The sequence below is a fragment of the Tenrec ecaudatus genome, chromosome 6 (assembly GCF_050624435.1).
Source record: "Tenrec ecaudatus isolate mTenEca1 chromosome 6, mTenEca1.hap1, whole genome shotgun sequence".
Taxonomy (NCBI): domain Eukaryota; kingdom Metazoa; phylum Chordata; class Mammalia; order Afrosoricida; family Tenrecidae; genus Tenrec; species Tenrec ecaudatus.
Genome location: NC_134535.1, coordinates 132,202,246 through 132,214,993, shown reverse-complemented (window position 1 = coordinate 132,214,993; position 12,748 = coordinate 132,202,246). Strand labels below are relative to the sequence as shown.

Genomic DNA, 12,748 nt, shown 5'->3' with positions numbered 1-12,748 from the left:
AGAATGAAGATGTATTATTTTTATAATCATAAGAAATAAAATTCATATATGTTGATGGCCTTACTTGAAAGGGAGTTGATTAAAAATAATCTATAATTTATCAAGGGTTCAGGAGGGAGGGTCGCAGGGGAGGGAGGGGCAAGAAATGGGGAGCTGATATCAAGGGCTCAAGTAGGAAGAGAATGCTTTGGAAATGATGATGGCGGCATATGTGCAAATGTGTTTGATAGTGGAGGAATGTATGGATTGTAATAAGAGATGTAAGCACCCCCAATAAAAATATTTTTTAAAAGAATTTATTGCTCAAAAGAAATCATCCTAGATCATCAACTATTCTAATAATATTAAAATAAATGTTGAAGAAATTTTGTAAAAAGCAGGGGGAGCTGATTCTTCATCAAGGTGCTTTGCTCCTTGGCCAGGCATATGCCATTTGTCAGAATGCATTAAGTTGTACCCATCCATGGCTACCTTTCTCTATGTCCAATGGGCTTGAATAAAAATTTAACAGAGGATCACAAGGATAATTTACATGTATTCTTTTTGAAGTTGGTCAATATCAGAAATTTTGTCATTAGGAATATAAACATATGATTAAAAAAACACATATTTTTAAAAGCACAAGAATTTTTTTTTAAATCATCATTTTGTTTACCTGCCGTAGGGGTCGGCAAACGTTTGGGACAGAAGAACCAATAGTGTCCCTCACAACAATTTAAAAATGCTTGAGAGCCATAAATACATATTTACCAATGAAATTACCATTATCTGAATAAAATTCTTTAAAAATTTTATAAATGAAACTATGATAGTCTTATTTTCTTTTTAAAAAAAAACATTTTATTAGGGGCTCATACAACTCTTATCACAATCCATACATACATCAATTGTGTAAAGTACATCTGTACATTCATTGCCCTCATCATTTTCAAAACACTTGCTCTCCACTTAAGCCCTTTGCATCAAGTCCTCTTTTTTCCCCTCCCTCCTCCCTCATGAGCCCTTGATAATTTATAGGTTATTATTTTGTCATATCTTGCCCTGTACGACATCTCCCTTCACCCCCTTTTCTGTTGTCATTCCCCCAGGGAGGAGGTCACATGTAGATCCTTGTAATCTGTTCCCTCTTTCCAACCCACTCACCCTCTACCCTCCCAGTATCGCCCCTCACATCCCTGGTCCTGAAGGGATCATCCACCCTGGATTCCCTGTGCCTCCAGCTCCTATCTGCACCAGTGTACATCCTCTGCTCTATCCAGACTTGCAAGGTAGAATCCGGATCATGACAGTGGGGGGGCGGGGGAGCATTTAGGAACTAGAGGAGAGCTGTATTCTTCTTCGGTGCCACGTCACACCCTGGATAGTCTTAATTTCATTTTCAGTTTTACTTCGGAGCCAAGTGTACATAACGAAAGAGCTGCATACAATGACCTCTGACCTAGTGCACAATCCCAGGGCCTTGGTGGTGCTAAGGTTCGTGGTGCTTGTAACAGTAAGCACTGGGCTGCTAACAGGAAGTTTGTTGGACTGGACCCACCCAGCCGCTCCACAGGAGAGAGAAAGACCCAGGATCTGCTCGTGCAGAGCTGATCCCCTATAGAACCAGTGGAGTGGAGGCACCTGAAGGCAATACTGGACCTCCTGTTATATAAACAGACTCTGTGAGAGTCTAGGCGTCTCGTGAAAAATAAGTAGAGCTCTGCCGGACATGAAGGAGCCCCGATGGCACAGAGTGCTCAGCTGCTGAGCAGAATGGCCGGAGGTCAAGATCGTCAGAGATGACAGCCGTGGAAACGCGAGCTCCCATCCTGTCTCCCTCAGTCGGATTCGCCTCGACAGCCACGTTTTGTGGTTTGGGCTTTTTCACCTGTCCTGCTTTGCTCGGAATATAAAACATAATCAGCCCGACACACTCTCTTTACACCACTCAAATGACTTATCTCTTCCAGCTGTGCTTTTCATTTAGACAGGGAGGACTGTGTGGCCACCGCTCAAAGGAGAATAGTCTGGAAGCTCAAACTGTGGGGCAGACCTAGCTTAGGCGTACTTCTCGTCCACAGGAAACATGCCTGTGGACAGTAAAAGGGGAGGCTGCTGGAGCTAGTTTGGGGAGAAAATTAGAGAGTGAGTGGCAGACTCCAGGAGCAGCCTCTAGGCCCCCATCCAAAGCAAACTTTGTGATGGCGGTAGCGGCCCAGCTCTGCTCCATGAAACTCACTCTAGAGGGCAAGGCCAGACTCTGGGCCTGGAAAATTACTGCTGTGCACCTACTAGCCCCTCCTGAGGCCAGCACATAAGTGGTGGCTTCAGAAGAGCACTAGGAACCGAGCTGGGGTGGGGACTGAACAACTCCCATGACAGGGAGTGGCAGGCAGCCCCCAGCAACACAGAGCAGGCAAAGGGACCTCCACTCAGACTGGTGGTGTGGGAGTCTTTGAGTCCCCCACCACCCCGCCCCCGCTCCCATCCCTGGGTGAAGGCAGGATGGAGGTGGCAGACTGGGGTGGTTGAGAGTCTGCTGGCCAAACCTGGAGCAAGGTCTCCTATCTTCTATCCTGTAACCTCTTAAACAGGCTTAGACTAAGTAAATAAGCACTGGCTTAATTTAATGTCATCTGTATTTGAGCTTAACGGTGATTTCTTTATACGTATGAGCCTAGGATGTGTTCATCCCATTTCCCCACGGACCTTTCGATGCTCAGGGTCACTGATAAGCAGGGTACCAGTGAGTGGAAGCTAGTGGGTGTTTGTAAATGCAGAGCTCAGTAACCAGAGCTAGAAGGTATTTATGTGAGTGCACAGTCTGCAGCTGGCGTTGAAAACTGATTGGAAGACGCATGTCAGTGCAAACAGAGGCAAATAGGACACAGGAGAAGGAGCCAGAGATCCCATGGAAGAGAGGCAGCCCAGGCAGGGCAGCTTGAGACACTGGCACTGCACACCCGAGTCGTACGTTCCTTCTGCACTTGCTTCTCTCCCCATTTCAGCTGAAGCCATCATGCCATCCCTCCACTGCCCACACATCTGTCCCATTCGCTCGCTCTCTCCCTGCCTCGGCTTCTCAGGTGACTGCTCTGCCCTGAGTTACCTCTGTGAGTGGAGGGTTTGTATTCTTTCCAGATCTGAATGGTTGTGGCGACACTTCTCCTGCCCGACCAACACCAGCTGAAATGCTTCCCTGACTTGTGTGGGTGTGCCTCCCTGGGCCCACTCAAAACTCAGAGTCAATTAGAAATCAGAGGCCAAACTGAGATTCGTTAAGAAATTAAAGCCAGTTCAAGCCAATTAGGTTCCCGAGAACCTAATGGAGAACACTTCGGGGTGCTGCAGGTAAAAACCTGGCGCTTCCACAGGAGCGCACATGCCAGGCCCAGACCTGTGAGCTCTGGAAAGAGACTGGCACATGCTGTCCTTCTCTGCCCTGGCTCCGTACCCACATGTGATAGCTTGGCTCTGGCGCTCACTGGGTCCCAGCAATAGGTCAATTAGAGCCGAGCCTAGAAACCATTTTAGTGCAGGTCTGTCTTCAGGCAGGGCCTCCACTAATCCAATCTGATCAAATGAGTACAGCATTAAAACCGTCCAGAACGGAGTCTTTCACGTCCCCTAATTGCTCCTGGGGCTGTATTTCTGCCAGCACACACCAGTCGTTAAAATACTGTTGTACTTTTGCCCACCATGGTAAACAGTGAACACCCCAGGACTTCTAAATACCCTACCACCACCCTTCCTTCTCCCCCCAAGGCAGCGTCATGATTCAGAAGGGTTAATGTTCCAGCATCACCATCCTAGATCAAACGTGTTCAGTATTTTTACTATCCCTCATGCTTCTGCCTTTCTACAATGTTGTTGTTTGGTGCCATCCGGCCCGTTCCGACTCATGCCAACCCCAGGTGACAAGAGTGAGACTCAAAACACTAAAAGTAAAACTCGGCACCAGCGAGTCGATGCTGACCTTCTAAGACGGCGTAGACCGGCCCCTGTGAGGTTCTGGCACTGGAGTAGAAAGCCCCGTCTTTCTCCCGCACAGTGACTGGTGGTGTCAAGCTGCAGACCTTGGGGTTAGCAGCCCAACCCATAACGGCTCCACCCCCAGGGCTCCTTGAGAGGAGGACTGTCCATGGAGCTGTCTTGGCTGCCGCTTGCTTTTTCTTTCCCAGGAGCACATTACCAGGTCTTTCTTTCCCTGCAGCTAGTGGGTTCTGACTGCAGCCATTTGTCCCTCAGTCAAGCATTCATCCGTTTGTCCTAAGGCTCTGTTCTGTTGCAAAGCTTGCCTGGCTGTTCTACAGACACCAGCCTATGTTCTCCCTCCCACCCTCTGCTTCACCAGACCCAATGGGCTCTCATTTCCCAGCCCCAGCCTTTCCGAGGACACCTGGTTGTGCAGTGGGCTACACACTGAACTGCTAACCAGGTCAGAGGCTTGAACCCACCGCCACTCCTTGGGAGAAAGATGAAGCTGCCGCTTCTCAAACAGATGAAAAGCCTAAGAAACGCAAAGGGGGCAGCTCTACTATGTCCTGTAGTGTCGCTATGAGTCGGAATTGATGGGATGACAGTGACTTTGAGTTTTTCTGAGCCTTTGTCTGACATTTGGCCTTTGTTTACACTCTGGTTTTTTTCCTTCTGCCTAGCATAGCCTTCTCTTTCTGTAGCCATCAAAATCTTACCAAGTCTGCCAAATCTCCTGAAAGAGATCTTCCCTGAAAGAACGGTGCCTTCCGTTCAGAAATCTCACAGCACCGTCTAGTTCTACATTTTGTGAAGCGTATTGACTGCTTTCTATGGTTTCTACACACTCTCTTTCTTCACAGGGGGCTGCAAGAGGGCAGAAACCTAGCCTGTTTAATCTCGTGTCTTCCAAATGATGGGGGACAGCGCCTTGCTCTACTAAGGGTGTGCTAAAGACATATTTGCTCAAATGAATGAATGCGCAGTCTAATTCTTTTGAACAGGGGACCCAGTTTCTACCCATTAATGATGGTGCTCTGCCTCTGAAACAACTCCAATTTGGGTCACATCTTTTATTTTCTATATAAGGAGCCCAAATTGCACACCATCTATATCTGAAACTACTGGGTTATTCTAAGAAGACGAAGCAGGAAGCCTGCTCCCTCTCATTTACTTGGCCACCCTGGAGTTTATGACTGCCATCTCTCCATGCACTTCCTTCAGGGCTAGATCCATGCATCCGTCACACAGGGACAGGCAAATGAAAGGTCCTGTGGAAAAGAGGCTGGCTCTTCAGCTGACAGGAAAACTCGCGGTGGAATAAGCTGGCAGGGATTGCTAGCAAGAGGAGGCAGGGCGGCTGGTTGGGGAGTAAAGCCAGGATGCCGCTCTGGTTGCTGTGGTCAAGGCCATGGCTACAGTCCTGGGAGGGGCAGTTTTACTGCCCTGGTTGCTGTTAGTCGGCCAGGGTGTAGAAGAGGGAATGCAGCAACTCCCTTCCTACCTCTGTTTCCTAGTTCTTTTGTTCCCTACTCCCCCTGAAGAGCAATAGCTCCCGAGAGCTCAGACCTAAAGAATAAGAGGAAACTTTGAGGCAACATGGCTGGACTTCGTAACAGACACACACACACAGAATGGGAGACAGACCCCTCTCACCAAGGGGTGACTACATTGCAAGTGGCTTGTGTATCTTTCCAGAGTTTGGTTATTTTTTCCAAGTCAGTTAGGCAAATATAAATGGATATGATTAGTTCCTACCCTATCTTAATTCGTGTTTTACTGCGAAAATTAAAAAAGGTGGAGACAATGGGTCATGAGGCTGCCTATGTACCCAAGTCCCCTTCCAAAAGGAAAAACCAAGAAAATTATAAAAGAGCAATAGGTCAGTTCAGCATGAAAAGGGCCCTCCAGCACAGCATCAGGGAAAGCAGCGGCCTGCCATGGCCAGGGTAGGGCAGAGTCTTGTGAAGAAGGATGATTAAGGACAGAGCCAGATCTGGAATAGAAAGCCAGAACACTTTCTTCTGGAGAAAATGCTGTTGGGAAGAGGACACGACGTATAAGGGAACTCACTGAGTGAGGTGAGATCCACCCAAACGGTAAACACAACAGACTGAAGGGCGATGATAGCTTGTGCTGAGGATACAGACCATCCACAGCGCAGGAGCCAGGGCGCTCCATGACTCGGCTGGCAAACTGGGCCCTGGTCTGGGGGGAGGGGGGGAGTGAGTACCCTGGAGGAAATATACCCAAACCATTGAATTACACACCTTTAAGCGGTTACGTTTATGGTATGTGGATGATCGATCAAGACCCCAACAAAGGAAAGGAAGAAAAAAAGTACACTGTAGACAGAGGAAATGTTGGGTGGGAGAAGGGTCACTGAATTCAGGGCCAAAAAGCAAGTGCTCTCCTGCTTCCCCACACTAATAGTAGCCATGTGGGCAAGGAGTATCCACAGAGAAAAGAACGGTCCCTCCCAGGGTCTCCTCTCCTATGCACATTCCAACTGGGCTCGTCCACTTGGCCTATCTGAGGGGCATGTCTTGCAGAGGAAAGACCTAGAGGAGGGGACGCAAAAACCCAAACTCACTTCCACTGAGTGGTTCGAACACACAGCCACCCTAGAGGGCCGAGTAGAACTGTCCCTGTGGGTTTCTGGGGCTGTAACTCTTTCTGGGAGTAGAAAGCCCACAGAGCAGCTAGTGGTTTTCAAACTGTCTACCTGTGTTACCAACCCCAGGTGTAACCCACTCAGATTGTGGTCATTGGAGGAAAGGGAAAACCTTCCCAATTAGGGCTGGGGAACAGCCTTCCGTGAGATGTGCTGAGCTGTCTAACTCTGGGACCACTAAGTGCAGACCCCGACCTTCCGAGGGTCCAGGAGGAAAAGGGCATTGGAGCTCCTGTGAGCAGCCATCCTCACTGACCGGAGAGAGTTGCCCTTCTCCCTCGATCCCCCAGCTACTTAGAGGCGGAGCTAAGATTAGGACCCATCTCCCAACTGGCCGGAATAATTTCCACTGCTATAGAGTTAGGACATAAATATATCCTTCTCGCCTGACCCAGCCTCATTGCCTCTCTTTGGCCACAGGAGGGAAAGCACCACACCCAGTTCTGGGCAGAGGGGTGAACACCCATCAGTCATTCTCCCTGAGTGTTCTTTTAATTTTTTTTTTGTTTGAAACTAGCTCATGTCACAAAGAGGTCCGTTTCAATTTTATTTTTTCTCCGTTTATAAGCAGTGCAGACCAGCGTTTAGATCTGACAGGTAAGGAATCTAGGAAAAACCTCTAGGACGGTTTTTAAGCCTGTGACCCGGTTTTTTGTTTTGTTTTTAATTTATCTACTGTATATACTTGAGGATAAGCTGAGGCATCTAATTTTGCCACAAAAAATTGGGGGGCTTTTGCAGCATAAAAAATTTGCTGAAAAAAACTCAGCTTATCCTCGAGAATATACGGTATTTTCTCTCTTTTATTTGTGGAATATGACACATACAAAGACTGGAACACAAGCACAGTGCATCTCACCAAAAAATGACAGTACCCCAACCCCAGTCAACCTCGCACTCATGTATGTGGTTCTTTCATTTTATGCCCCCCACCTCTCCTCCCTGCCCGTCCCACCCCCTCTTACACGGTTCTTTCCACTCCAAGCATCATCAGTCTTCAAAGTCTTTGCCTTTTTGGTGTAAAACCTTTTTTCCCTTTATGATAGTGGTCTCCCGCAGTATTTGTCTTTATGAGACTGAATAACTGCTGGCACCATGTCTTCTAATGCTGTTCTTGTCATGAAGTGTTTGACAGTCTTGTCCTTGTTTCTTAAGGGTGCATATGTGCACATGGGCCAGAGTTTATTTCTCCATTCCTCCACAGATGGGGTTAGGGCTTTTTCTCTGAGTTTCTTGAAAGGATGAAGTAAAGCATGTGAGGCAATCTTCTAGAACAGGGGTCGGCACACTGCAGCCCACGAGCCATCTGTGGCTCATGTGGTATGTATATGTGGTTATGAAGTAAAGTAAGTCATCTTTAAAGCGCGTTACTCCGAGAATGGTGATTACATTTATTTGTAAGACTATATGTATGGCCTTCAAATGATTTTTTAATTTTTGTGAGGGACAGGATTGGCTCTTCCATCTCAAAAGTTTGCTGATCCCTGGTCTAGAACTTTGAAGCCCTTCAGGCTTCGGAAGGGCACCTGACAGTCCTGGGGTTCCTCTTTTTTATTTTCTTCTTCTGGCTATTATCTTAACCTTTTAAACATTAACGTCTCTGAAGGAGCTCTATTGCAGTGGGAACCACCAGCCTCAACACAAGAACACTTTGTTCTAACAATCCAACATCCTGTGATGCTCACCTTCCCGACATGATCACTGAAGACAAAATGGGTGCATAACCAAATGTGGTGAAAAAAGCTGATGGTGCCCAGCTATCAAAAGATACAGCGTCTGGGGACTTAAAGGCTTGAAGATAAACTAGCAGGCATCAAGCTCAGAAGCTACAAACCCCACATGGAAGAAGCATACTAGCCTGTGGGATCATTAGGTGTCAAAGGGATCAGTTATCAGGCATCTAAGACCCAGAACAAAATCATACCCAAGGTGAATGGGTGGGGGCATGGAGTGCCCATCTGTAGACAATTGGACATCCCCTCACAGAGGGGTCACAGGGAAGACAGGAGCCAGTCAGGGTACAGCATAGCACCAATGAAGCACACAACTTTCCTCTAGTTCTTTGGTGCTTCCTTCCCCCCACTATCATGACCTCAGTTCTGCCTTACAAATCGGATTAGACCAGAACCTGCACACTGCTACAGATAAGAGCCCAACATACAAGGCATTCAGTATAGATAAACCTCTCAGGTCCAACAATTCGAGTAGAGATACCAGTAGGATTAGGGGACGGTGGGGAGAGAAAGGGGGAAATTGATCACAAGAATCAGCCTAAAACTCCCTCCCAGGGGGATGAATAACAGAAAAGTGGGTGAGGGGAGACAGAGGACGATGTTTAAGATATGAAAGTAATCATTATAACTTATCAAGGGTTCATGAGGGAGGGGGGGTAGGGAGGGGGAAGAATTGGGGAGCTGATATCAGGGGCTCAAGTGAGAAGAGAATGCTTTGAAAATGATGATGGCAGCATATGTGTGAATGTGCTTGACACACTGGATTGTGATAAGAGATGTTAAGAGCCCCTGATAAAAGTAAGAAAAGAAAAAAAAGCCACCAGCCACTTGGCCATTGAAAGATAAGGCTAAAAAGTTAGTCCTGGAAACCCACGGGGGCAGGTGGGGGATAGCGGCTCTATAGGGTCGCTGAGTCCGAATCGATTTGATGGGTTTTTGGGTCAGATAACTAGCGGGGGGGTGGGGGGGGCAGGACAAGTGACAAGGAGAAGATTTGGTGAGGAGACAGGAGACTTGGAAGAAGAGGGCAGAGAGTTGCGAGAGGTGTCCAGAGGTATTGTTTAAAGGCAGAGAGAGCCCCAGAAGACCTAGCAGGAGGGGAAACCGAGGGAGCCACTGGACAGGCGGTGGGCAGTGTTTGGGCCGCGCACACTGGGGCGCGGGGCCTGGGTGGACCGGGCAGACGACCTCCCAGACATAAATGCCACGCCCGCGCGGGGACCGCACCTTTCTCTTCCAGGATGCAGAAAGTTTAGGGCGGCGGAGGTGCCCCAAGTCTCCTAGGGGCGAGCGGAGAGCCGCTCGCCCTTCGCGCCCCCGGTCCCAACATCCGCGCCTGGCCCCGCGAAGACAGCGGGGCGGCGCCGGACACCTGGGAGAGGAAAGCGAGTAGGAACCCGGGTCTGAGGCTGAGAGGCGGGTCCCCCCAACGCGGGCGCGCTCGGCGCGGCCTCCCCCCAACCCCCTGCCCGCCTCCCCTCGCCCCCGCGCTACTTACTCCGGTTCAAGGGGTTCCCGCCGACCTGGGCCGAGACCACCAGCTCCAGATAGAGAGTCCAGAGCGCCACGGACACCAGGGCAAGCGCCAGCAGCAGCCGGAAGCGTCTCCGCAGCAGCTTGACCGGGCGCAGCAGCAGCAGTTGCAGCGCGGCCCGGGGGCTCCCCATGGCGCGGGGCGGAGGCGGCCGCCGCCAGCGCGGGCTGCTCCCCACCCAGCCCCGGCCCCGCGGCCCGGCCCAGCGCCCCTGGCGCCCGGCGTCCCCGGCCCGGTCCCGGGGGTTCAGGGCTGCTCCGAGGCCGTCTCCGCCGGCCGCTCTCCAGCGGGACGCGGGCTCATGCTCCGAGCGGCTCCCTCCGGCTGCGCGGGCGCCGCTCGCCGGCTCGCAGGTCCCTCTCCCGGAGCCGAGCCCGACGCCTCCTCCCGCGGGTGTCCCCGCTGGGCGCTCGGCTCTCCTCCACGCCGCCGCCCCTCGGCCTCCCCGGCTCGCGCTTCCACGAACCCCCAGGAGGAGGGATCCCTAATTGCCCTCTGGGCTCGCCTCTAGCTTCCTTCAGCTCCCAGCTCGGGCTGCGCGCGAGCCGGAAAGCCGCCAGCCCCACCTGTCCCGCCCCCGCCCTGGCCCCGCCCCCGGGCGCAGGTGGACTCCGCCCCCGAGAGCCCACGGAAGGGGACGGAGCCCCTGCTGGCCTGCGGACCTGCCTGCAGTCCGGCCTCTCAGGCGGAACAAGAGATGGGGCCTGAGAAGTGGTCCCCGGCCCCACGGCTAACTGGAGATGGATGGGCTATGGAAAGGGGCTGGTTATGATCTGGACTCCAGGTGTCCCGGGGAAACTAAAGTGCCGAACGGCCAGCCGGCCCGCTGGGGCCCTCGCTGCTCCCCAGAAGTGAAGCTTCACTTGGGAGACACTGGGTACCTGTCTGAGTGACGCCAAGGCTCTGACTTCGAGGCTTTTCCTGACTTGCACCTTCCTTACTCCCTACATGAGACAGAAAGAATAGACATACTAGCAAGGGGGGAAGCGAAGAATACTTAATTCACCCACAGCTTCTTCCAGGTCAGATTTGATGACCCTTCCTTTCCAACCTCGGCCACATCTCAGAGAGACCCTGAGGCACTTACACAGCCCCTCGGGGCTCCAAAAAACGTAAATGCTCAGAGAAACACTAAAAACTAGTGTAAGAATGTATTTTATTGTATCATTTACCTACTAGCTGTGTATTTCTTGAAATCGTTTGTCGTGTTTACACTAATGTACCTTTTTTTGGTAACATATGTAGTTATAAGTTCAATAATAGTGCCTTTAGTAAATTTAGTTTGCAACCAAAAAATATATAACAATATATTTATTGTGATTAGATAGGATTTGAATCGGACAGAATCAACCTAAACATATTGAGAAGGTGGCAAAATATTTTTTTTCAAAAAGAGAAGGTAGTCAAAGGGGGGAGGCACTGGAAGAAGTTACATAGATTATTGTTACATTGATTTCTCAGGAGATCGCATCAAAACATTGTGCAGAGCTCCAGCTCTTTGGAGAACCTGAATCCCTAAGGACACGTCATACATTTTTCAGTCAGACGCTGGGGTTCCTGCTCTTCCAAATGGCAATTCTCCAAAAGAGCCAGTGCTCCAGAGGTTAAAAAAAAAACAACCCCAGCTTACTTGGCTATTGTTGGACTGGTAGGTGACTTTAGGAGAACAGTTCTTAAAGGCTCACGGTTCATAAGAACATGTAAGAGCAGACAGGCTGGGTAGGTCACCCAACTCCGTGAACTCTGAAATCTGGATTCCAGGAGAATCACAATGGCCTTGTCAGGGCAAAGTAGTCTCTCCCAGACTGACATGGAATCGCTCTGCAGGAGAATTAAAAGTCAAAAGAGGACAGGAATCCCCTTTTAGAGGCGGAAAGATCAAGATATGCATCCCACTTCTCAGCTGTGGGTCAAGGAAAACATCAAACCAAAAAACCCACCCCATTGTCACTAAGTCAGACTCGCGGCAGCTGTCTTAGTTACCTGGGGTGGCTCTAGCAGACTTTCTACGAGTGGGTGACCTTCACAAGCAAATTTATTTTCTCACAGTTAGGAGGCTAGAAGTCCAAATTTAGGGTGCTGTCTCTCGCAAAGAAAGTTTCCTCTCTCTGTTGACTCTGGAGGAAGATCGATCCTTGTCTCTTTTGAGCGTCTATAAGATGGCAGCATATCCAAAGTAGGTGAGACCCCCATCTTGCCATCCATGTTCCTTGGAGGTAATGATGGTGACACTTTGTCTCACCTACTGGGACACGTTGTCATGAAAGAACAGTCCCTGGAGAAGTACTTGGTACAGAGGAGGGTCAGTGAAAAAGAGGAAGAGGAGGTGGACTGACACAGTGGCTGCAACAATGGGCTCAACTATAGAGTAATTGAGAGGTTAGCGCTGGACTGGGGAGTGCTTCACCCTGAACTAGGGCCGATGTCATTCTGAGATGACTCGGTGCCGTCTAACAACAGCACGTGGCAATCATGGGACATGACACCCATCTTCCCCATTCTGCAAGCTTGAGCTTTTTTCTTTTTTTAAATCTCAGAAAAGGTTGATTTAAAAAAATTTTTTTAAAGAAAAGGTTGATTTAAGATACAACCTACATGCACACTGTCTTATTAACATAACAAAGACAACCATTTCCCAAATAGCCAGAGAGATAAGCTAATACACCCTCACTCTAAATCACAGGTATATGGAACCCACTTGCCACCGAATTCATTCAGACTCATAGGAACCCTAGTTAGGGTTGCTGAGGCTTTAGATCTTTACAGAAGCAAATAACCTCAACAATTCCCTACCATGTCCTTTTCTGTTGACCCAAAGGACAGGGTAGAATTGCCTGAAAGGTTTCTGAGACT

General features: G+C 49.6%; 1 protein-coding gene across 1 annotated transcript in view; it reads right to left on the bottom strand.

Moving 5' to 3' along the window:
* B4GALNT3 (beta-1,4-N-acetyl-galactosaminyltransferase 3) overlaps positions 1–10,028 on the bottom strand; it is a 115,504-nt gene extending 105,476 nt beyond the window's left edge. Inside the window, exon 1 of the mRNA XM_075553151.1 lies at positions 9,860–10,028. Within this exon, the coding sequence (XP_075409266.1) occupies positions 9,860–10,028 (169 nt within the window). The remainder of the gene's footprint in view (positions 1–9,859) is intronic.
* Positions 10,029–12,748: the final 2,720 nt, after the last annotated feature.